At 44.1% G+C, this 24112-nt stretch overlaps 1 protein-coding gene across 1 annotated transcript in view; it reads right to left on the reverse strand.

Annotated features, from left to right (window-relative positions):
- Positions 1–4886: 4886 nt before the first annotated feature.
- The window catches only part of LOC118509047, a 37569-nt gene continuing 18343 nt past the window's right edge, over positions 4887–24112 (reverse strand). The window contains exons 3-5 of the mRNA XM_036049125.1: positions 5343–7154; positions 5022–5257; positions 4887–4949 (exon numbers count right to left, since the gene is read on the reverse strand). Coding sequence (XP_035905018.1) covers positions 4894–4949; positions 5022–5257; positions 5343–6352 — 1302 coding nt within the window. The 5' untranslated portion in view covers positions 6353–7154 and the 3' untranslated portion in view covers positions 4887–4893. The remainder of the gene's footprint in view (positions 4950–5021; positions 5258–5342; positions 7155–24112) is intronic.

Here is a 24112-nt window from a genome sequence, read left to right on the forward strand (position 1 = left end):
AAACATGCAATGGAAAGATCATCCAGTTACGACTGCTGCCAGCATTGCTCGTAAGTATAAGTAAGGTTCCGTCTGCGTTTCCGAGACCTCTACCAAAGTTCCGCTCCAATACAGGTTTATCAAGCGTACACGCGTAAAGGTTCGGTCAAGTGAACAGGTTTTTGTTATTTTCTTTCTCTATCTGTACACCATTTCCATCTGCTTTCATTCGCTCTCTCTCTCTCTCTCTCTCACTCACTCCCGTTTTTCCTTCTACAAATGTCCTAAACGAATGTTCATGCTATAGAGCCAGTGGAAAGGGCCTTCGAGCCAGAGAACAACGTGATGAAAGAAGAGAAAGAGGCAAAAAAAAACAACACCACCACTGCGTTTGTCTCTTGCCACAGACGGACCGTTTGCGAACCTCAACAACAGGCGCGGCTCCTCTAAAGCATTTGAATGCTGGAACCTGTTTCTAAGCCTTTTTCACGTATGGTCAGCGTCAGCGTCGAGGTGTTCGGATTCCGGACCATTTCTAATCGCTACCAAAACCTTTCGCCGATGTTTAATTAGGAGAAAACAGGTCCCAGATGGTGCGATGGGTTCACTGCGTCCTAACGGGTCAGATGTGAGCTTCGTTCGATCGCTGCGTGTTGCGCTCGGTTGTCAGATTGTCAGGGCCAGAAGGTTGCCGTGGTACAAAACGTTGTCTGGCGTTGTACGGATGGCACGACACAGCCCGATGGGTTGTGTTCCTTTAATGGGCAAATTTAACCTGATTGCATCACACTGACCCCACCGAGCTGGGATAGGCAGGCACGGACACGACAAACTGCATTATCAATCGGCGTTTTCCGTCGTATGAATGATGGGCACAATCAGCGGGACCGAAAAAGGGACCCGCGAGACCATCATCACGCGCCCAAGTTGCGATGATGCGAAAAACACTGTAAGCATTCCCCACCGCAGTGATTCGTTTGCCCAGCGAGAAAACAAAAAATCACCTGCCAAGGGCAGCTTGCTAAAGAAAATTTACCTTTTGCAACATTGTAGTGATTCGATTTTTTATTTGGGTTTTGTTTTCGTCTGCTGCTTGCTTCCAGAAACCATCCGTCCACAGCCCGTAAATGGAAACAATGAACCTATTCTGGGATGGATGGGATGGGATGGGATGGGATGGGATGAGATTTTTTTTATTCATTCTTGCAATTTTCGACTTATTATCGGTGGCTGCAATCATTGAATTATCCTTCGGGGCAGCCCTGTTCCGTGCGGTTGAAGATGACCCACCGGCAAACGCAACGTTGAAAAATGTTCCGTGGCTCCTGGAGGCAGTACGGCGCTCCGAAATCATTTGTTTGCTCCTTTGAAATGGTGAGCTTCTTTCCACCATTCTCTGGATGCTTCGTGAATCTTGATCATATCGTGAATTTATTATGCTAATGCATATTTTTTCGAGTTAATCTGCCCATTAGGCTGGTGTGAAAGTTGAAAGGAAAACCCCAATTCCAACGATGACGGCGGCCGCACTATAGTGTTCACGAATGAAACCGGCGCATTATGGTACGTTGTATTGAGTGTTGGGGAAAAGTGATCTATCGTTAAAGGTCAAAGGTTTGCAATTTTTTTTTTGCAAATATGTTTTCTTCACGCGAGAATTGTCTGACAAGTATATTTAATTCGCCCCCCTTATGTTAGTGATAGTGATAGACTCCATTGTGAACTACTATAGAGACTTTTTGCCAATTTTCCTGCATTTGTTAGAGGTTTAAGAGCAATGAACTTAATTAAAATTATGTTAAATTTACTTGTGAAATGTGAACAACGAAATCACAAAATCGTAAAGTTCATTTCAGCTTTAAAGCATTTTTGAAGTTTCCATCAAAAACAAAAGCTTTCTTTTAAAGTCTGTTGTGCTTTCAAAAGCTTTGAGGAGCATAAAAGCTCCCGAGAGCTTTGCCCACTGCAGCACCAACATAGCGTTTCGCCGTAACAAACTACTTGGCGAAACCGTAAAGGTTTTCTATTGTAAAGCTTTTATTCATATCGTCTCATATTATTATCTGCATGGAAAACCGAGATCTTCCTCTTCTCCTGTGTACGATTGTTTTAAGTGGCTGCTGTTCTGTTATTTATCTCCAGTCATAGATAATTGACATACAGAGTAAGGTTCATCTCTTTACGCTGATTTTTCGATCTGAAACGCTTGAGAAACGCTTCAGTGTGGCGAAATCGTGAAACGATCGCTGGACCAACGGTTATTCGGTGTCTCGAAAACTGACAAAAATCTTGATGAAGAGTTTATTGGCTTATCTTCTTGCCTTTTAAAGGTTTAAGTAATTTAGTTCCCAACGAAAATATTTCATAGATTTTAATATTTTGCCATGTTTAGTACTGAATACTCAAACATCATCAGTATAGCTTTTTTCTTCAAAAACTTTTAATCTCCTTCTTCTCCTTTTAGCTTAACTACGCAATGTTGTCTTAAAAAACCGAACTCAGAACAGAACTCCACTCCTTAACGCATTTTTCCGTGCTTCTACATTGTAAAAAAGAACGCTTGAAATTTTATCTTCCGCTGCAATCTCAGCCATTGCATTCTTAACCATACGCTTATCAACGGTGTTCTCACCCGCCTACATTCTTTTTTATCGTGTTTATCTCATTAAAACGACGCTCATTCTTCAACCTGACCAAATATTACCCTTTCCCAACTGCCAACTCCATCACGCCATGTTGCTCCATATCCATCCGCAAGTGACTGCAACCATCCAACCTTCAACATTTCCCTCGCTAATACTACGTGCAAAGTCTCGGCTGACCACCATGTGTACTGCAGCTTCTCGAAAGCACTGTTGTGTATTTTATTCGCAGAGCCGATCGCATTATCACGCTCCGGTTGTTTATTTTGTTCGTTCGCATCATCCCTGGCCGTTGCGAAGGGCCCATTTTCTGGTATTTCACGAATCATAAATTTTAATCGCACCGGGGATACTTATGTTAATCAAAATTGAATTTAAACTGATAACATCGCTCACTTGCAACGTATAATTGAATGAAACCTTTGGCGTTTCGCCGGGTTTCAGCATGCGCCGGCGATAGTTATTCTCCCGGTGTCCGGTCGGATTCTCGGGCGAAGGTTGTTTTTCTGCATTTATTTTTCCCTTTCGTCCTTTGGGGCTATATCTTTCGCGGGGCCGTGTGTGATAACTGGCCGAGGATCTGATCAAGGCCCGGGCGTGCGGAGTCCGGCAAAATGAATTGTTAAAAAACCACCCCGTTCCGAATCGAGCACAGACAAGAAGTGAACGAATGGAAACACAGGAAATGGGTTGCACCATACGACGGTCAGTAGAGAGCAAACAACGAAACAAAAAAAAACAGAATCATCAGGCACCGAGAGATCAACCAGCAGGCAGGGGGAAAACGTCGGTAACGGGCCAAGTAAAGCCCACCGTGCCCACCGAACTAGTGACGGACGGGGTTGTGTTAACAATCGAAAGCGTAAACTCACTCTTCAAAAATCTGGACGATGAAGGAAAAATTACCTGCCACGGAACTGTTAATACAACTTAAATTATCATTTTTTCTTATTTCTGGTTTCCATAGCCCTGTGTCCACTGTGTTCGCTTGAGAACGTGCCCGTGCTCATGTCGAAAAGCTGTCGAAGTCAAATACTGTGGCAAAAGCGTCTCTGCCGTGTCATTGGACCATCTCATCAGTGGCTGATGGATGGGGAGTTCGTACAAAAACGACGGCACAAACACTCACACATACACACACACATATGCTCTGGTCCTGTTGTGATGGGCGGATCTTTTTTTGATGTTGTCAAACATAATGATAACTTGTCAGCCGCACAATGCCAATGGTAATCGCTGATGAAAGAATTATTTATCAAAAATTGCTCATCATTTTATGACGCCCGCTAATGTGCATAATGTGTTCGGGTCGTTTCAGGAACATGTCGGTTGCGAGGTTTTGAAGCTCAATCACACACTCTAAGTTTTTATTTAATACTAATCTTACCAATGCGAAAAATCGGTGTTATTGTTTGATGTTTGCTGCAAATTTGAAACAGGTGATCGATCATTCATGTTCAAACTCACAAAACAACAAATATGTCGGCATCACGATGCCAGCATTTAACAGATCCAAAATATTCCGCAAAAGAAGTATGCGTTGTATGGCGTTAACAATTCCGCCCAACAGGGAATCCTCTTCAGCAATTCCATCCACAGTTTTAGTTTGTATCCGTAACTTTCATCACATTCGGGAAAGTGTTGCTGTACATCATAGTTAGCCGGTGATTGATTGGTCGATGAAAATATACATTTAATACGATATTATTACTTTTGAACAAATGTAGACTATAAAGATCGTTTGGCAATCCTTACACAGCTTGGCTTTTCTGGATGGATTAATACCAGAAATATGGTAGATCGTATGAGAGCGGCATATCACCAATGAGGATCAAAATGACGGTTGAATGACAGACATCATCAGAAGTGTTAACAGAGGATCTTTGATTAAAAAGCTTGCAGCTTAAACATTTGATAAGTTGTTGCTTCAAATATTATTTACGTTCCTTATTACTTATGACAGGACTACTTAAAAATGACGGGTTTGATAATACAACTACGCTCCTGCAAAACTGTTCGAGCGTTCCGGATGAGATTCGATACCCAGTCTTACCATGTGGAAGATCACCCCGTACTCTTATCCAGAAGTTTTACAATAATCAAACAACATTAGAACGCAAAAACATTAGATAGCCATGGATTAAAGGAACGACTGATGCCCTGGCGCTAGCAGTCAATAAACCCCAGACACACGTTTATACGCGTAGAACGCCAACGTCATGCTGCTCGGTGTCAGATTCGGTCAGCGATCGGATTAATTTGGTCATTAATTTCAATTTGAGCAGTAAAACAACACGGTGACTACGATGAAATTCGTAGCTCTCAAGTCTGTGAAAGGTGCGAATGAGCAACAGACAAAAAACCCCATCAAAGAGCACAACAAATAACGTGTTAACTTACCCGCAGTTGGCCGCCGCTTCTTGCCGGTGCGATTTGGTACACTGTAGATCGGTCCTGGGCGATCGGCCGAGCTTCGATCGTGCGGCAAAGTTGCCGATGCACGCGAGAAGCTAATCGGTCCGTGGGCCCCAGACGCCGGTCTTTGCATCGGTGGTGACACGCTTTTTGGTTTCCGCACATCGATGGGAGTTCGCGAACGGGACAAAGGAAACGATGCCGGAGCAGACACTGGCGGACTTTTGAGGGGGAAAAAGGATGAGTTATAAGACGATAAGAAAGTAAGGACATTTAACACGCTCGTTCACCAAACATCAAACTCACTTCATTGCCGTTTTGTACTTGCAGAAGAAGTCTGGCCGCATCCGGTGCCGCATCAGGAAAAGTTCGCAAGCGCGCAAAATGTCCACGTTCGTGCGTATGCTGCCCCAGTCCGGTTCGGTGCGCTTGGCCGTGATGCTGAACGGGCCCAATGCTTCGCCCTGGAATTCCGGAATGTTGTTGAAAAAATCCGACGTCTTGTCGTAATCGTCACGTTCACCCGGGTCAGGACCGTCCGGCGGAGCAGGTGCGTCAGGTGACAATTCCTTCACATCGACTGGCTCACCATCCATCCGCGAGTGGCACATTCGCTGCCTCAATCGCGATCTTAATGCACCTTCAGGATCCACAAAATCATCATCATCGCTAGAGTTACTCGAATAGCTTAAGCTACTGCCCGGGGAGCTCGTTGATTCCAGCCCAATGCCACGATCCGTATGATCCTTCATCCGCGCTGGTGGTGCCACCATTTGACTATTCTTCATGCGACTTCTAGCATCGATCGTCTTGCATCCTCGTTCGATGGATTGGGCAGATTTATTAATGGAATGTCCGATCGCCATAGCAGATGGAGCCCGACCGCTCCACAGGCTCGCCGAATCGAGATATAGTGCGGTGGACTCCTCTGGCATGGGTAGCTTTTCAGCAGCATGGTGCTTGCTGCCACCATTTGTCATCGACAGACGCACATCAAGCTCCTGTCGCTTACCGTCCCTCGAGGTACCCGCCTCTCCCGAGCTACCGACACCGCTGCTACCACTACCTTCGCCATTCTCCTCCAGCGTTCGAATGCCAAATTTCATCTCATTATTCGCGAGTACGCCCGCCAATTCCGCACCCACGCTACCATCGACGTAGAGACGGGCACCACGCAGATCCTGCTGCAACCGCTTCACGTCGAGCTCCTTCAGTGCGAACAGCCGAGGAAAGCCGCCGTCATTGTACGCTGACGAGCTTCTCAGTCGCTCCTGACCCAGGGTCGCCTGCTCGTACGTTTGGTCCGGCAGCAACATGTCACCATGTCAACTCCTGGACGGAACTGGTTTGACTGTTTGTCGTTTGTTTGTTTTCGGGAGGCGAGCTTTAGTGAGTTGATCGATGTGTAGGGCAAGCATTCGTACGTAGCCTTTGACTGGGGGCCAGCTTGCCAGCTTGCGCTTTCTCACCTTAACCAGCGATGAGGATCCGTCGCACTGAGCGGGAACGATGCGGAGGGTTGGAATATTCAAGAAGCCCCAACAACTAAACTGCTCCCTCATTCACCGTGGGCATAATCAGACGAAAATGTCGCCACGAATTTTGTTCCCGGTTTTCTGTGTTTTTTTTTTGCGCTCTGTGTTTTCACATGCCTTCCGTTTCATCTACTGCACCAAAAAGCGTTTGTGTCACCAAAAAGAAAAAAAAACAACATCCAACACAGGACAATCGTAACGAAGCCCGGGGACGACTACGTTCCACGACAGCCGGCTTGTGCCCCTGTGTCAGGGGGATTTCTTCTTGAGAAATTGTAAATTTCACTTGCACCACTGCCCGGTGCACATCACACTGCACACAGCAAAGTTGGCGTGAACCGTGGACGATTTGGTGTTGCTTTGTCGAATTTTCATTGCGACTGCTTTTCCCGATCTGGTTGGCTGTCGTTTTGGTTTTTTGGCTTGGCCAAAAATTCTCCTTTCCCTTCTTTTTTTTGGTACGTTTTCTTTCGCTCACATCCGAACTGGCAGAGCTGTAGCTTTAGAACTGGTTTCGGAGACGAAAAGTCAGTCAATCCATCCCTGTCCTAGCATCGCCATCTGATGTGACGGATCGTCAACCCTGCAAATATTGGGAGAAGGAGAGCAAACTATTAGTTTATTCAGTGTTCTTTCAGTTTGTTGTAGTTTCTTCACATCGGTAGAAATGCAACGAATTAAGGGAAGCTACGTTCGGCTTTCCTGGTGCATTGTGGTTTGCAATGGAATAAAACTGATTGCAATTAATGATTCAAAGACCTCCACAATTCGAAAATAAACTACTTAGGTAAGAAATTTATACTTTACATTCATCTTTCACTCACTTTCCGAGCTATCTCATAGCTACAATGTACGAGCGTCAAACAGTGCTGTGTCCAATAAATTGTGGCATTACCCATCATTTATATGCTACCACTGTATGCTGAATCGTAAGAAATTCAATCTTATTTAAGCACGGTGAACAGTTCAAAGTTGCCCCACAAACCATCACTTACTGACGGGTAATATGAGCGTAATCCATTGGGGAAATAAAATATTGTCCGAAAGCCTCCAGGGCCTCCCGGAACCCGCTCGGAACGTGCCGTGAGTAAGTAGTGTCATAATTATTCTACATCAATTTTCAACCTCACATGGCCGCGCACCGGTTTTTTTCCCCGCTTGTCCCACCCCAAACTCCGGGAAATGTCCTCGCGTTTGCCTCTTCGCAGCGTTTTGAATCATCATAATCGGATCATTCGCTGTCAGCAGCACAGTAGAGATACGTCTTGTGCTGCCAGTTAGCCTGCACTTCAATGTAAAGTAGACAACATCATTACCATCGCTGCTAACGTTTGCAAGAAATACAGACCGCAGCAATCCGGTGCCCAGAGCAAGACGCGGAGTGGCCGCTTTGTAGTAACACAAACAAACAAGGGATGGTTATTGGGGAGAACTGCTTGGGAAAACAAAACATCTATCCATTCTATGTTCACCATCCAGGTGGTTTTTGACATTAGTTCCGACAGGTACAGCGTAACACAACTTATGCATGCGGATTCATTGTTTTCGGATACTTTCGTTCTGATCGTCGCGATGGATGTCCAAAACAAACCACACAATAAATTCACAAAAACTTGTGAATCATAGAGGTGGGATACACGTATCGGCGGTTCTTGTCTAAGGTTTTGTAACCCATCCGCGGGAGAGGATAATTTAATTCAATTGTAGGCACTACCAAACAGAACTGGTCCAGCTTAAATGTTTTGAAATCAACCGAAGCGTGTCGTACGCCGAGCTTGTTTGATCTTCCCAATCGTTTGGTGAGAGAACGTGGCAATGGATTGTGTTTGTGTCTGTTTGTCTTTATTTTCAACCAGCTCGTTCGTTACATTGTGCCGACACTAAGCTTCTTTACGGACGGCCGGAAAGTAGACGTAGACGCGAGCACAGCGCGAGTTTAATTTATACATCCATCGGCCAACAACTGTAGCCCACCGAATCGTGTGTTTGGATCTGGGTGCCGTCTATGATGAACATAGTTCTGTAAAAATTTACTGTCACAAATTTGTGGTTGTTTGCAAATTTGTTTCTTATTTTACAAATAGCCCCAATCAATTGAATCTGTTGAAAGGGAAAATCAGAGTAGTGTAACATAATTTGGTTGGAATTGCTTTGGTCACTATCTTTACGTATGTTCTATTCCGATAAGAAAATATGTAAGAAAATCGGCATAAAAAATCACTGTACAAGTAAAGTGAGATGGTCGGCTACAGTGTTCGCGGTCTCGGCTCTCTGCTTGTCCATCAACTGCATTTTGATGACTATTTTCTTCAAACGTCCAACAAAGCAAACAGTAAAAGTAAATTTCGGTCAGGCCCATGTTTTTAATGATCCTATGAGATTAAAGGCAATTTCTGTCACGTTAGTAAGACCTATCCTTCAACCCAATACTCATATCTGCAATACTTGAAGTCCCAATACTCATATCTGGACAAAGAAAGTGAGCATCTAGAGGCACTCTTCTTGGCATGGAGAGAACCCTGACTATTGCGCTTTATCTGAGACTATCGATATTATCTGAGACTATCGATATTAGGACATAGATGCAAAGTAGCTCAATGTACGCTCTTGGCAAACATTTTAAAAGAAGAATTCTACGCTATCACTCTGCTTGAGAATTTTAATAATAATGCTATCGAAAAGATTATTTGTTCCGTTCAATTCATTCAGCTATCACGATCCAGATCTTATCAGGCTGATCATGAACCAATAATAGACGTGAGAAGGGGTCTCAACAAATGTTAACAATATTTTGATTTTCACTTAAGTGTGGACAGTTTCAAAAGAAGAATCGAGTTACCGGCGATAGGATCTCATTATGTTAGTGTGAAGCTACTTATAAGGGGATTGGAAATGTCCTTTTAGATTGTTTGGAATCCGTAGGACCATATAAATTAAACAAATAAATAAATTTTCCAATTTTTCATACACACTTCCTACAAAAGTTGAAACGGTAGCAAGGATTTCCCACTCAATCGAAAGACTCTATCTTTTATTGTGAATAAATAAATCGTAGCTGGAAGATGGCGCTGATTGAAATACATCGGGTTACAACCCCCTCAACGAAAATAGACGAGGAAGCGTAGCAGCACCGTAAGTAGCCCATAAAAAGACATGCCACCCTTAATCGTTCATGCCACACGGTACAAAATGATCCACTGAACGCAAAGATCTGAATCTGTGGTAGCCACCTCGTTTGGGAACCGATTTGTCTTCCCCCTGCAAAGGCGACTCTCTCGACGCGGAAAGGTAACATCGCTAGTGCCAGAGGTAACAATAGCTTCAATGGCAGAGCAGAGCAGTCTGATCCCAACATAAATACTCCAGCTAAATGTGCTTCGCCCGGAAGGGCCATCTCTTGACGTCGCGACTATTTACACAGTGCTGGCGTACGTCTAGTACGCTGTTGATGTGTTCGGGTGGGGATAGGAAATGGTGCGGCAGAAAGATGTTGATTCGATTTTCATTTTCGATTTATGGGTGGCAAACGGCGAATGTGCGCCACACATCGTGTTGGACCGGAAAGCACATGGCCGCGATCGTAGGAAGTGAACTATTTTATGAGTCGGGTTTGTTGTACCATTTGCACTTCTGCCCAGACGTGAGCCATTAACCTTGATGATGTGGATTTGGTATGCTTTGACTTTATAGTTGGTAGTGAAGTAGCTTAGCTTTCTCTATTATTTCGTATTAGTGGCTAAAGATGAGTAACATTGAAAAACTCTTGTTTGATTCGAGTTTTCACAGAATTTTAAATTATTTGACTTTAATTCTAAAGCACAAAGGATGTTTTTCAACCATTACAACTCCTCTCCGCTGCAAACAGACGCTGAAAGTAGGCAGATTTTGCTCCAAATGTCTTATAGCTTTTCTCGTCGCAACGTCATGCCCCTATCATTAATCAGTCCTTCACAGTCAATCAATCGAGCGTAATCCACCGTACAGAACTTGAATCTGCAAAGACAAGCGGCACCAAAGATAATACCCAATAAGTCGTCGCTCTTCCCAAAGGCAAACCGAACGCCGGTGCCGTTTTCTTCCCTTCGGGAACACAACCGTCGGTTTGAATAATTGTAACAAAGCTAAGCGAACAATTTTCTCGTCACGACTTCCATGTAGTTTCGGTGCAGAGATTAAGCGCGAAGCGATTTTCGCTGCTATAGGATTTGCATTGGAATTTGCAGTCGTTCGTTCGTTTTTTTTCTCTCCCAATCTCCCGATTCTTATTTACCTCTGCTGGTCAGTGATATGTTTGTGGTAGGAAAAGACGAGTGGTAGGATGCAAAATAATTGTCCTTAAGGTCCGAAATATCCATCTTTACACCCGAACAGACCTGCTCAGTTGTCAAACAACACTTACGGTAGGGCGTATTTTCTACGAATTTAGTTTTATTTCCCCTATGCACATAAAACTCCGGCGAACTGTCTAACCTATCTAAGACAGTAAAACCTCCTGTATAGATTCAATCGAACACTTTAGTTCGCTCATCGTTTGTAACACATAGACGGCAGCGCACAGGACTTTTATAGCTTTTTAACGGATTCAACATTGTTTAACTCGTAACATGAAAGTATGTAGCAGCAGTTGCATACACAGCACATGTTGTACACATTTCAACGAAAGTTCCTCGTAAATTGGACAACTCCTGAAACATACTTCCCAAACAATCAAATCTACGCTGGGTAGGCAAAGCAACTGTAAGTAGCGATAGAGGCTACCCGAGAACATTCAATTGATTCCGTGTCTGAGAATATCACCAGTATTAATATTGGCATCCCGTTCGCAAAGTTATGTAAATTGCCCAGAAGCTAAAAGGCGTGTGAGTGTTGTGCGAGGTGGCTGTCCCATCCCGACGAGGTTCGTCGCTTGTCGAGTGCTGTCCGATACTTTAAGCGAGGCAAATTAGAACCACTTAATGCACGCTTTTAGCCGGTTTGTACATTTTATTTCCTGGATTCTCTTCTCCGGTCAGCCCAATCAAGCCGTGGTTCCAATCTAACGAAACCTAAGCATTGAATTTAAACTTCACTCGTTGCACCTTCTGCCGGGTCAACTGTGCGGCTAGCTCGTACACAGTTCTACTGCTTCTACACTCAACTCAACCTGTTCACTGCTGACGGAAACTGCGCACGACGATTAGATAAGCATTGCACACCTTTCAACGCAACTTGCGGAATAGCGTGGATGCTACGCATTGCACTGCAGCTATATTTTACATCAATCTGGCAGCCCGGGGACTCAACCTATTGGATGCTAGATTTTATTCTAATGATAGAAAGAAAATTCAATTCGCTACATGTTTCTGGAAACGAAACACTAAGTATAAATTCAATTTTGAAAAGAGGTAATTAATAAATAAACAAGTTTGTGCTCCGTTGAGGAACTTAGTGGACTACCCAAATGTCTCATTTCCTATTGAATAAAGAATAACACGATACTGAGCCATTGAGAGTAAGAAGATAAGCAAAGGATACTTCAAGAACATAAATACTCACTTTTCCTATCTGAACTAGATTGTTTTCACAACCTTCCAGCATATCTAAAATACATTGCTATAGTTCTACAGCATCATATTGCCAAATAAAGCATATACAAGCTCTGCAAGAGGAAGAGCTGCACGTCATTTCCTACAGAAATTACGATTGTGATAAAAACTTGTTCAAGATAATGATCCTTCACAGTACTGTGCGGGAACTCATTTCCCTTACCGCACTAGTGCATCACAGACGTCATCATTGGTGCCGACATGCATCTACTTCGCAGCTGCCAAATCGCCATTACGTGGCCATGACATACGTGCTGCAAGGTTCTTGATCTTTGCTGCGCGTCGGACGCGTACAATGCAGCCTCATGCTCTCACGTACTCGTAATCATTTCGCATCCGATCAAGCAAAGTTCCTTCAGCAAGTCCAGCAGTTCACCACAGCAAGCGAGGAGTAATTTAATTAGCCGAGCTGCTACTTCTAGCATGTCCCTGCGTCATGTGCGTCTCGTCAGTTGCTTTCGACATATTTATGATGGTCAGAATACAGTGGAGCAGTGAGCAGCACACAGACACCTAGTTAAAGTTATTGCTCCGGACCTTATCGTTTTACTTCGATCGCTGCACATCCAATCTAATCAGACTATGATCTTCATTTTGCCTTCTCCAGGCTACATTTTTGATTTGTTCTTCTGTATGTTACTGAAAACCATATTTCCGTTCTAGGCGAAAGCAGCTGATCCCATCAAAAATAATTCTAGGAGTTTCATTACGAAAACACACTTGCTATGTCTCTTTCTCTATTTTTCTCCTTGCATCAGAAGCTGGAAGATGTTGATTTAAAAGACAGCCAAAGTGACAAAAACAATTATACATCGCACTTTAATTTATACCATCAAACATTGGCCACACGCGCAACGCTGCAACTCGCTCAACTCTGCCAGTAAACGGTAACGGTTGAAAGCATAAAAAGTTATGACCCTTTTGACAGTCCACAAATCATTCTACGCGCCCATCCCTACCGTTGAAGCTTGCCTGCTCTTAATGTCCGACCAGAAAATATCGTTCAAGTGAGAAACTTTTGCACCGCAGGTGTTCTGATTAACAGCCGAATGTCGTCTAATTAAGCACACCATGTTGACGTTTTGTGTTTGTACGCACAGCAAAAACAGAAAGCAAACAATTAAACAAACTCCCAAAAATAAGAGTAAAACCTTCGGGAATGAATCGTGTCTCGCTCTTACTTATAATAAAGCTCACTTTACAGTACGAAGTAAAGTTCATGTGTGATTATTTTAGATCGTTTTTTTTTTTTTGTTGCTGCCTTGCCCTTTCATTCGCTGTGATTTTTTTGTAATGGTCCGCTAACATAATTATCATCCTCATCACTCATACCACAAAGTACGCCTGGTACTGAGTGATGATCGCGAAGGAAAGAAGTCATCACGCGCCGTGTTGCGTAATTAGATAATGACCGAGCCCATGCCTTTTAAAGTAATAAAATCATTCCTACCTACCGCGCTTGCAGCAACGTAACGCTCAATTACCTGGATAGCTGCTTTCAACAGTATGACGGAATGAACGATTTTCCCAATCTTGAGGATTATACGACACCTCCAATACTGGCAACTGGAGTTAAGCTCACCAAAAACAATTGAATCAGACCAGAAGGGTATCATCAGCGGTCTTCCGGATACGCAAAAAAGGCCAAAGGAAGCTAGTGTGGACCATAAATTCTTACCCAGAGATACAAGCGCGGTCCATCCTTTACTTGTGACTGTCGTAAACCTGTGGATTGGTGTTATAAAAATCGACCATAAATGTGTAACTCTGCAACTGGGCCACCATTTGGAAAGAAGAAGAAGACTACCTTCTTCTAAGCTTCTTCAGAAACATTGATTTGCTCTATGTCAAGCGATTTTCTGGCATTTCTTAACTTAACAGCACAATAATTATTTATCTAATATCTATAACAATTTATTAGCTCTCCGAATTAATTTCTTATTCTACTAAATAGTCGCATCATTGTCGCAGTTTTTTATTTATTTATTTTTTATTTATTTATTGAGTATTACGGTCCGATGCCGTATTGTCGTCGCAGTTTTTTCTTTTTTATATTATTACTGATGGGTTTGCTCTTCATATTTCTTATGACACAGCAGCAGCACATACCTGATAATATTTGTAGCAATCATGGTTTGGAAAAAAGTTTTTAAAACATTCTATAAAAGTTTCTTTATTTTCTTGGCTTAACGACCTCTTAAGGACATCCCTTTCATTTGAGGCGTACTAGACCTCATTATATCACGCAGTTGGATAGTCAGTCTTCTCTACGGGGAATCGATCTGGATGTGATTTTGAAACCCGGTCGTGCCGTATGAAGGCCTGCGCCGTTGTCGCCTCACCACCGGTCCGTCCGAAACAAAGCATAAGAATTTCGGCCGGACTAGCGGCAGAGACAATAGACCGAATGGCAAGGGGAACCCTCGTACGCAGCTACTATCCAACTTAAAAACTGTCCAATGCGGGTATAAGCAACTCAACGATCTCAGAAATTGCAGACCTCTCAAAGCTCTCTAGAGTAAAAGCAGATTTTTGGTAATGAAAAAATAATCATCAAGGCTTGTAAACCAAGGAACTCGGCCAGGGTTCTAAATAGAATAAAAAAAGATTTGTAAACTAAAAAAGTAACGATGCACAAATCAGAATAATTCATAAAACCTACACTGCTGCAAAAATACCTTCCGAAATAAACTCGCCTGCCATTTCGCTTCAAGCTTCAAGAACGCAAAAGTTCCCACGGAGCGTACTGTATTTCGTAATCCTCGTTCACGACCTCAACGCACTTGCGAATGACGAACGTCAGAAAATAAGTGTTCTTTTCTTTGCTTTTAAGTAAACTATTGCACTTCACAATTACCAAATATAAAAAAACGACCATAAAGCCAACAGCAACCAGCGTACCGCACGGCGTGACGCCGAAGAAAAACGATACCGTCCAATTGGGATCATTACCGATAATGCGTTTCTACCCCGTGTGCCGAATGCTGAGATTTTTGCCAGTTTTCTTCCCTCGCTTACGATCACGACGATGACCGCCGGCGACGGTCCAGTACCGTATCTCGGAAACCGCTGCCTTGCTGCCCTTTCGGAAAGCGCTCAGTAAAGAGGCAATAAGTGCATTATCGCGCTGCGGTAACGATCCACAATTCGAGTGGACGTACGGCATTGCACTCGGAACGATCTGCACTCGATTGGAATTTGATCGTTTTCCTCCTATTTCACGCACGATGGTAGGTAGCTTCCTGTGCGAACTGGCACCTCTCGACGACGCTCCGAAAACATTGCCGTGTTTGGGGAGTCTTCGACAGTACACACGATCCCATAATGATCCTGTTCGTGCTCCGTTGCATCCACGATCGGGACCATCGACGAAGGTGGATCTTGGCGACCGTGATTAAGTGATTGTTGTGCGGCGGGACGGAAAACATGCGAGCGAACCTGTGCGAACGAGACTGGTGCGTTCGCCGTCGATGGCATTTGGACGATATTTTGCCTGCACGGTAGAGCACACCCCCAACATTTTTCGCCGCCCGATCGCGCGATTGATGTATGGATTATTACGTCTTGTTTTATGCGCTCGAAGAATCGTGCTGGTGTAATTATTTTAATGGAAATTACCTTCGTCCGCGACTGTTGTGCGGTACTGCGTACCGCGTGGTGAGGATAGCGTAGGAAAATTATGACCGGGTAATGTTGCACCACTTTCCTGCCAGACCGCTTCTCTTAAAATAAGAAGCTAGCTGGCACGAGGTGAGGCCTTTCTAGCCAGCGAACCGTTCGCTTGACCACTTTTACCCGCGAGTCTTCCGAACACAACGAGTCGATCGAAAGATCAAGACAAAACCGGCGGTGGCTTTTTCTAAGCAGTGTTTCAATTGTTTAAATCTCTGCCCGCGGGCTTGTTTTGGTACACATCTTAATCCAGCCGAGCTCTCTCTGCGGCTCTGGAGCCTATGGTTAGATCTGAACATCTATGGTAATCACTGCTTTCGGTTCAAATCCCTTCCGGCTCACCTTGGGATAGGTGATTGTGGGCAGGTTGAATGATACATTACCCCATAATTTAATAAACTTTATGATAAGCTCAGCGAGCCACCACAGCACCACCAGCCATGCTCGGGTGTTACACTCCCCGGACTAATGGGTATTTTATGCAAAAAGGCTCATTAAGTTGGTCTCAGAGTTTGGTCAGATGCGCGTGGCAGGCAAACGCAACCACGAAGCTGTTGTTTCGGGGAAAAAAGAAGGGAAAACGTTCCGCTTCGGGTGTAGAATCGGGTGTCTTTGCCGACCCTTTCGCTGCTGAGATCGATGGGACATAGTTCGGCGGGCCATAAAACAGCCATTTGTTGTGCATCCAATGTCGATTTGAGGGCGTTGGAAAAGTGATCTCTATTAATAAAATCCAAATCAATACAAATTAAAGAAACCCAACACTTTTCCACCATTCTTCAGCATCATCGACCAAGAGCAAACACGAGCCGAGGAGAATAGAATGGAAATAAGTTAAGATCTGAGTTAAGTGTAAGATTTCTTCGATGTTGTTGATGAAAAAAATAAAAGTAAACCCTGTGTTTGTCAAATTTAGTGGGTGGACTGATGAGTTTATAGAGAACTTGGGATTTCCTTCATCTCTTGTATGACAATTTGAATGTCTCTGTGGGGTTCATCAGCAAAAGCTAATATTTCTCATTAGAAATAGTGTTCTAAAATCATCAAATTAATTGGTATTGAATCATTTTACCCAAAATCCTACAATAGCGTAAAATTTTTATATAACATAAACATACAATACTCGAAACAGTTCACGCGACACTAAATTTACGCACGTCAAGTTCGACAAAACAAAACACAGAGAGCCAAATGACGATGACAGAACAGAACGAAATGAACCACAACCCAGAGCGACCCGAGTCGAACATACTGATGACACGCGTAAAGGCAGGGTAAGATTAAACGCTGCTGGAATCGCTAATTAATACGGCTATTATTGCTAATGGTCGCTGCAGGCCGCTTGTGATTTTGTTTTTCGTTTTGTATTTACTTCGGGAGCCATTGCCAAAGACGAACGGTTAAAAATATGCTTGTAACCCGTTGGGCAGGAAATGTTGATATGCGGCGCACTCCAGCACGCTAAGGATATGTGATTGTCGTCCTCAGAACTCAGAACGGTTGTCCCGTTTTCCAATTCTGCTTCTCAGCGCCATGTGATCTCCTTTCAGATGTACGGAAGCATCAAATTATTTTTAAAATCATCCACAATTGATTTTGAGACGTTTTTTTTTCACTACATTTTTGCCATGATCGTAAACATCGTAACCACAACATGAGTTTTAAACAAAACTAAAGCTATAATTTTTACAAAATTACTCTCTTTCTCCCTCTCTGCAATCTAGAGCTCGAAATCAACTTCACAAATCATACCAACAGGGACAAACGTAAAGCGGACCCAGCGTACGTGATGACATATTCATCTTCATAACCTGCTTCACCCGAACGCCAGTGGTTTGCTGTCGGCACGACGGAAGCAAATAAATTCACAGATCATATCGTTTTGATAGCAACGACATGTAGTCGACGATTCGGACTGTCGGTTCCTTATCGGTACGCTCGTCATCGTGGGGACCTCACGTTTACAACCTACGACAACAAACCGTCCGGCGTGTGTTAGGTGCGAGCAAAGCCGGGGCTAATCGGCGCTAGTGAAAAGGTAAGTTATGCGCGAAGAACTATGTCGCCCGTGGAAGTACGTGACTGGTGTTCGGTAATCGGTAAGTCGTTGGTCGATGCTATCGTGGTTTCTCATGAAAACATGCTTGTTAAGATGCAGTCTCGATCAGACTAGAAAAAAAGTTCGAGGAACTACAGCTCTCGTCCGAAGAAGAGACAAAGTGAAAGTGTTTCCCATGTTATTGCAGAGTAAAAAATTGGGCCGTGCCAGCAAATATCATCAAGACTTTTCTACTTTAAATTTATCATAAAACCCAATCCGATTGCTTACTTATATTTTCTGCTTCCCCGTTCGCCGGATGCCTCAGCGGATCAGTTAGATTCTGTCACAAGATCTCAATCTCGTGCTCGTGCAGATCAGCTTACAAATTTAACTTCCTCCTGCCATAAACTGTTTGCCATAATTTGTTTACGCTTTGTTTCCTTCCATCTTGAAAACGTAACGTATCTAAGATCAACACATATGATGTTATTTGTCATTTCCTCACATAGAACGGTTTCGAAACAAAATTACAAACTATGGTTGGAATTGTATTAACCTGTGATGATCGCATACTCAAACACGTTGGCTAAAACTGTTGTTTAATTCGTTAGGAAAACACTCGATTGTAACACAAATATGACTGCGTTGAATAGTTTCCTAATGCCAAACAAAACTATGACAAATATGCGCTGCTTACGATTTGTAAATCATAATTAACGTCAACCGAATGCTGCGTTCCGAGCCTGAGCTAGAAATTATGCCTGAAGAATCGATTTCAGATTCCATCCACCCCACGTAGCGTACCAATGAAATTGAGGCAATAATTTATCGCTGCCGATTTACATAATCGATTATCATACTAGATCGAGCATCGGCAACTAATCGATATCCCGATCGAGAGATCTCGATCAATGCTTCCGACGCTGCCACGGACTACGCACGCACGATTGCCATGCTCACGGAATTCCGATTGAAGACGACATTCCCACATTCCGCTCTATATGTACACCAAGAGAACCCGCCGAAGAAAACCGTCATCAAACGCCAACTGACGGTTGGCGGTGGCATAGTTTATTGAGCGAACTTCTCACTGGATATCGGAATGCTTTTCGCCGTCCCATCAGATCTACCTTCCACCAACAAAACGGCTACATTTCGTAATCAATCTTCAACCGGCCACGATCCAAAAACGATTCCCAATAAAAAACCGATAAAATTACTTCAGCATCATAAACAGAGCCATATTTTAGCTGTCAACTCTGCGCAGACACTTGTGACTCTTTTTTAATGACCTCCACATTCGATTGAGTTCCTACGCATTTCGGTAGAGAAAATGGGTGCCGCCGGACCAGCAACGCACGGTCACAGTGCAATGGGTGCCGCTATCTAATCGAAACTCCGTTCCATCACGCACAACCTATCGCGCGCAGATGTCATCAATGCAGATGGAGCAGTTTATCCACGAGCCACTGACGCACACACATGAACAAACATATATGATTTAGCTAGACAGTCACGGCGAGATTCGGAGATGTGTGCGAATTCTACCGAACTTTATTGGGGCTCGGTATACTGTCAATAGGTCTTTTTTATTTATTTTATCGCTCATTCTTCACACCATAAATAATCCTGCCGAAACCGGCCAGTGAGTTTGATAAAGGCTGGTGTGTGCGATCGTAAAAGCTACGATCACGAAGTCTTGCAGCTAAGCGGCCGACGAGCTGGATGATCTGGCTGTATTAATATGGTTCCGGATTGAATGGACGGTTTTATCGCCGAAATTAAGTGTGAAATTTGGGTAGAGAGGCCGCTAGAACACACCGGCAAGATATAAATCTTGATCTTCTTCCACGGGATTCCGATGGAATAAATTATTTAAATCATTGTCGCTTTATACATTCAACCAGTTTTCTTTAAACTCCAGTTGACCAACCAGTTCAAAATTTTTTAATTACTCTACATATTGTTTCAAGTAATGAGAGCCAACACCACCCACAGTCTGAAATGTTCCGCATCTTCAAGGTATCGTCTCGAACCACGCCTTCCGCAAACTAATCAACTAACTGCATTTTCTAATTACCCACACTTCTTCGGGAAAGTGAGCCATAAAGTAAGACAGTTGATTGGAATGACTTTATAGAACCGACATTTATTATCCTCGTCGTCGTAAAAAATAACCCACTCAACAACCCGTTCTCCATTGCACAATAAAAAATGGGAGGATCCAGCAAAATCGGTAAAACTAACATTACTCACCATAAACGTTCCCGACGTCGTGAGCGCAGCTAGAAAGTATATCGGCTGGGCAGACATTCCGCGTAAAATCGGAACAAACCAGTGGCCGACCATGCCAGGGAAAGAAATCCTCACATGAGGACACTTCACACTGGACGGAAAGGCATTTCTTTGCACAAGAAACGAACCCACCATAGATTGACACCTTCGATAAGTCATCGTTTTTTTGTACCACAATCGTGTTCCCCTTTTTTCTACTTTGTCTCCTTTGTATGTTCCGTGTGTAGCGGGCATTATCCTGCCCGTAGCAGCTGCCAAAGTGTCGCACGAGATTTAAGGATGCTTTATCACGAGACGGTTTTGTTCGCTTTGTTTTGCTGCTCTGTTTTTTTTTCCGCCGGCTGCTAAATGGATGTAACGAAGCCTGACGCCACGATGCAACACCGGTGTGTATGTACAAATACTGCGCCAGGGAATTGATTCCCAGCGCTATTGAAAGTGTCAATTGCTGTCACATTTTGCTCCCTGCCACGAAGTAACAAGCAGAAGCGTTGCGATAGAACCGTACTCGGTTCATTCATTTTTTGTATCTTAAATGTTTGTCCACTTTTTCCCGGCGACTGGCGACCGACCGAATGCGATGAGCTCCAAAACGCACCTCAAGAACGGAAAGTCTTTAATCCGCAAACACTTTGCCAACCTTATCTGCCAAGACGGCTTCGAACCGTTTACCACGGCTTGTGCACTTGCGATCGGTTCAACAAACAAAAAAAAAATATATATATATCGAACTTTACGCAAAGTGGCCCTGCTAGGAACGGTTCTCTCGTCCTTGGGAGAGAACAACTCGCCGTTTCGACAACGGTACAACAAGCATGCAACAAATGGCATAACAAAATCGGCCAGCAAAATCGCCCGTAATAGCATCCCGTTGCTTAAGCGGTTTACTGATAAGAGACCCAACCGCACGAGCACTACCTCAAGCTGGCATGACCTACCGGTATCACGTCTCCATGTCTGGAATGTCCGCAGACTGCGTCAGGAGTGTGCTGAATCTATCGCTTCCTAGAGTAGCGACATGCCTCGTTTTATCCCGCCACGCCACGGCACACGCAAACGTTCCGGTGGTCGCACTCGCGGAGGTCGAGAAAATAGGAACAACCAACGCCCCAGCCGCAGACGACGAGCTAGCTCACTCACGGCCAGACTTGGAGAAATGGTCGACGTGCCGCTCGCGGTGTAAATTATAGCTGGTTATAGCGATCCGACACCAAATCGATTAATCGTTGTTGCGTTTGGCGAGGCGCACCGAAACCACCCAAAAACCGGTTGCGACTCGGCTGGAAAGTTCTATTGATCGGGGCTAGTTTTGCTTCCTTTCCAAGGCCTGGTGGGGAGCCATCGAGCGTGCAAGACGGCGAGGGTTTTTTAATTGACGGAGTTCTTGCATCACACCTTGACCACGAGGCCAAGACCCGGCAAATACTACACGAGATTCTGGTAACGGCGTCTACGTCGGTGCATGCCGTTCTGATTGGGGTGGGTCGAAAATGTTGAACCCCGAAAGCGACCACGGCCTTTTCGGTTCGGCTACCAGATTTCAAACGCACACTAATTACTTCACGCACACGGAAGCAACCGGACGATTCGATTCGACGGTAATTAGATTTTCACCTCAAACGCCGAAAATGAAACTAATGATCACAGGGCTTTGTTAACATTCCCGTTCAACCATTCAGTTTATCGCTCGGAACATACTTTAATGTCAACGAATAATGATAAGGCAGCCAAATATCTCATACCAGCGAGTGAGGTCATTACAGCAGCCCCATTACTCAGATCAGCAAAATTCGATAACGAAACAAAAGCAAACAAACAGCAGCCCTTCCAGCGGTCGATGAAAAGTCATAATTATGCATAACGTACGATTAAGCTTTGCAACCTCCTCCGGGAACGGTGGCGATCGGGCACATAATTACTGTCAACAGTGATCGCGCAATTAAATAGCGCGAACGACTGACGCCGCCGGAGGAAGTGCACTGACACATTTATCAAACCGTTTACTTTATACTTAGGCCGGCGGCTTTGCGTGATATTATCCGCATGCTGGACGATGTTGGTCGAGCGATGTTTTCTTGTTTTCGAGTCATCTGTGAACAAGGTACGAGTACGACGTGGAAAGCCAACCACATTTACGAAGGGAACATAAAATACTGATGAACTTGAGGTGACTTAAATATTTCTTATTCTACCACGAAATAACTGCAATGATGATAACAGCATGTTAAGCGTCTACTGAGTTTTCTTTTGGCTTCAAAATGTCCAAAATTTGCAAATCGATGGATGTGAGTTACTTAATAATAATTTTGAGCAAACTTGAGTACTTAATCATGTGGATACCAAATCACGAAGCAAAGCTTCATCGTAGCCTTTCAACTCACTGGCCCCGATAGTTTTCAATTATTGATTTGTCTCCTATCTACCCATTCTACCGTGCCATAAAATCAACACGGAAATGCAATCGTTTTCCGTAAAAAAAAATTGTATCGTGCAGAAAATTGCAACCGTCAATGTGCCAAAGGACGACATTGCTAAAATGCATAAAATAGCGCGAAACAAGCGTGTTGATCTCAGGCTGCACGCAAACGCTAGAAAACGGTCTGCACAGCTTCTGCACCCGGCGTACAATTTCTAACAAACGCACATGGAATACAAATCGAACCACCCAACGTAAGCCAGATGGATCCCGGTTTTATTCCATCTTCCATTCCGAGAGCTCCCTCACACAGAAATAAATGCACAACCCGACAAGAAAGACCCAAGCGTTCGGGGCCTACCATCCAGGACGTTTAATAATATTCATTACCCGTCATTAGCGCACCATTCTACGCCGTGGCTTCCTGAATCCCAGGCTGGCTCGCGGGATAACGTATGCTGGCCGTGCTCCCAACACCCAGTGCCGGTGTCTGCCGGCTGGTGGCGTTCCATGATGGAATTCTAACGGCTCCCTACTGACTCTGGCGCGACGGGGAAAAAGTGTGCCACCAGCGCGCACGCTGTATACATGTCTCCGTATGGCTGGCTCGATGAGCAATGTTTGAATGTTTGTAGAATCGGAAAAATGTCCGCAAGGGAGAGTGGAGAAAGATTTCAGCGCGTCGCTCATTTGGCAATGTTCTACACGAATAAAAACATTTTATTGATTTCCCGACTCACCCAGATGATGAGCTACGCGCTACGGTCGATACGAAATGGGAACCCAGACATGATTGCCTAGGTCACACCGCAAAAAGAATGGCCTTTCTAAAGAAGGGTTTCGCGAGACGACTTTCCTCCCGCGTAGAGAGACACGCTAGGCATTAGCCGCTCACCGGAGCCTGGATAGAAATTTGTAGCGGAATTATTGCCAGATAAGAGGGCGCTCGGTTACCCGCGCAAAGGAAACTGATAGCCGGTGTTATTGGTCTTCGCTGCTAGCGACTATTCAACGCGCGCTGCAATCACAAATCGTGATTCATTAATTTGAACACACGCTTAGAATCTGATCTCCTGCGGATGGATCGCTCTCGGGTCCAGCTCAACCGGTACACGGGTGTGCTTGCATGTCTTCGCTGCGCAGCTTTAGTAGGAAGTGATGTGACAAATAAATTACCCGGTGATATGTTAAGTACAGCTAGACTGGATTCTTTCTAGCGTGGTGGCGTACTAATTGGAAGCTAATAGAGAGCATGTCCTAAGTGGGTCAGTATGAAAGTGGAATAGAGAGAGAGAGAGAGAGAGAGAGAGAGAGCAAGTGCATGAGAAAATTCAATATATTGTCTAAATGGATAAAACTATTGCTTGATATTTCAAAAATTAATGATTTATTGTTTTTCTCTCGTTTGTTATAACAAAAAATAGTTGATTCTGTAATGGGGGCAGTGAAGAATCATTATTGAGTGTACCTATTATTCACAGAGTAGTTTTTTTTATCTAAAAGTAGTTTAGTAAGTCTTCACTACGGGGGCA

Source organism: Anopheles stephensi, chromosome 3, assembly GCF_013141755.1.
Source record: "Anopheles stephensi strain Indian chromosome 3, UCI_ANSTEP_V1.0, whole genome shotgun sequence".
NCBI lineage: Eukaryota > Metazoa > Arthropoda > Insecta > Diptera > Culicidae > Anopheles > Anopheles stephensi.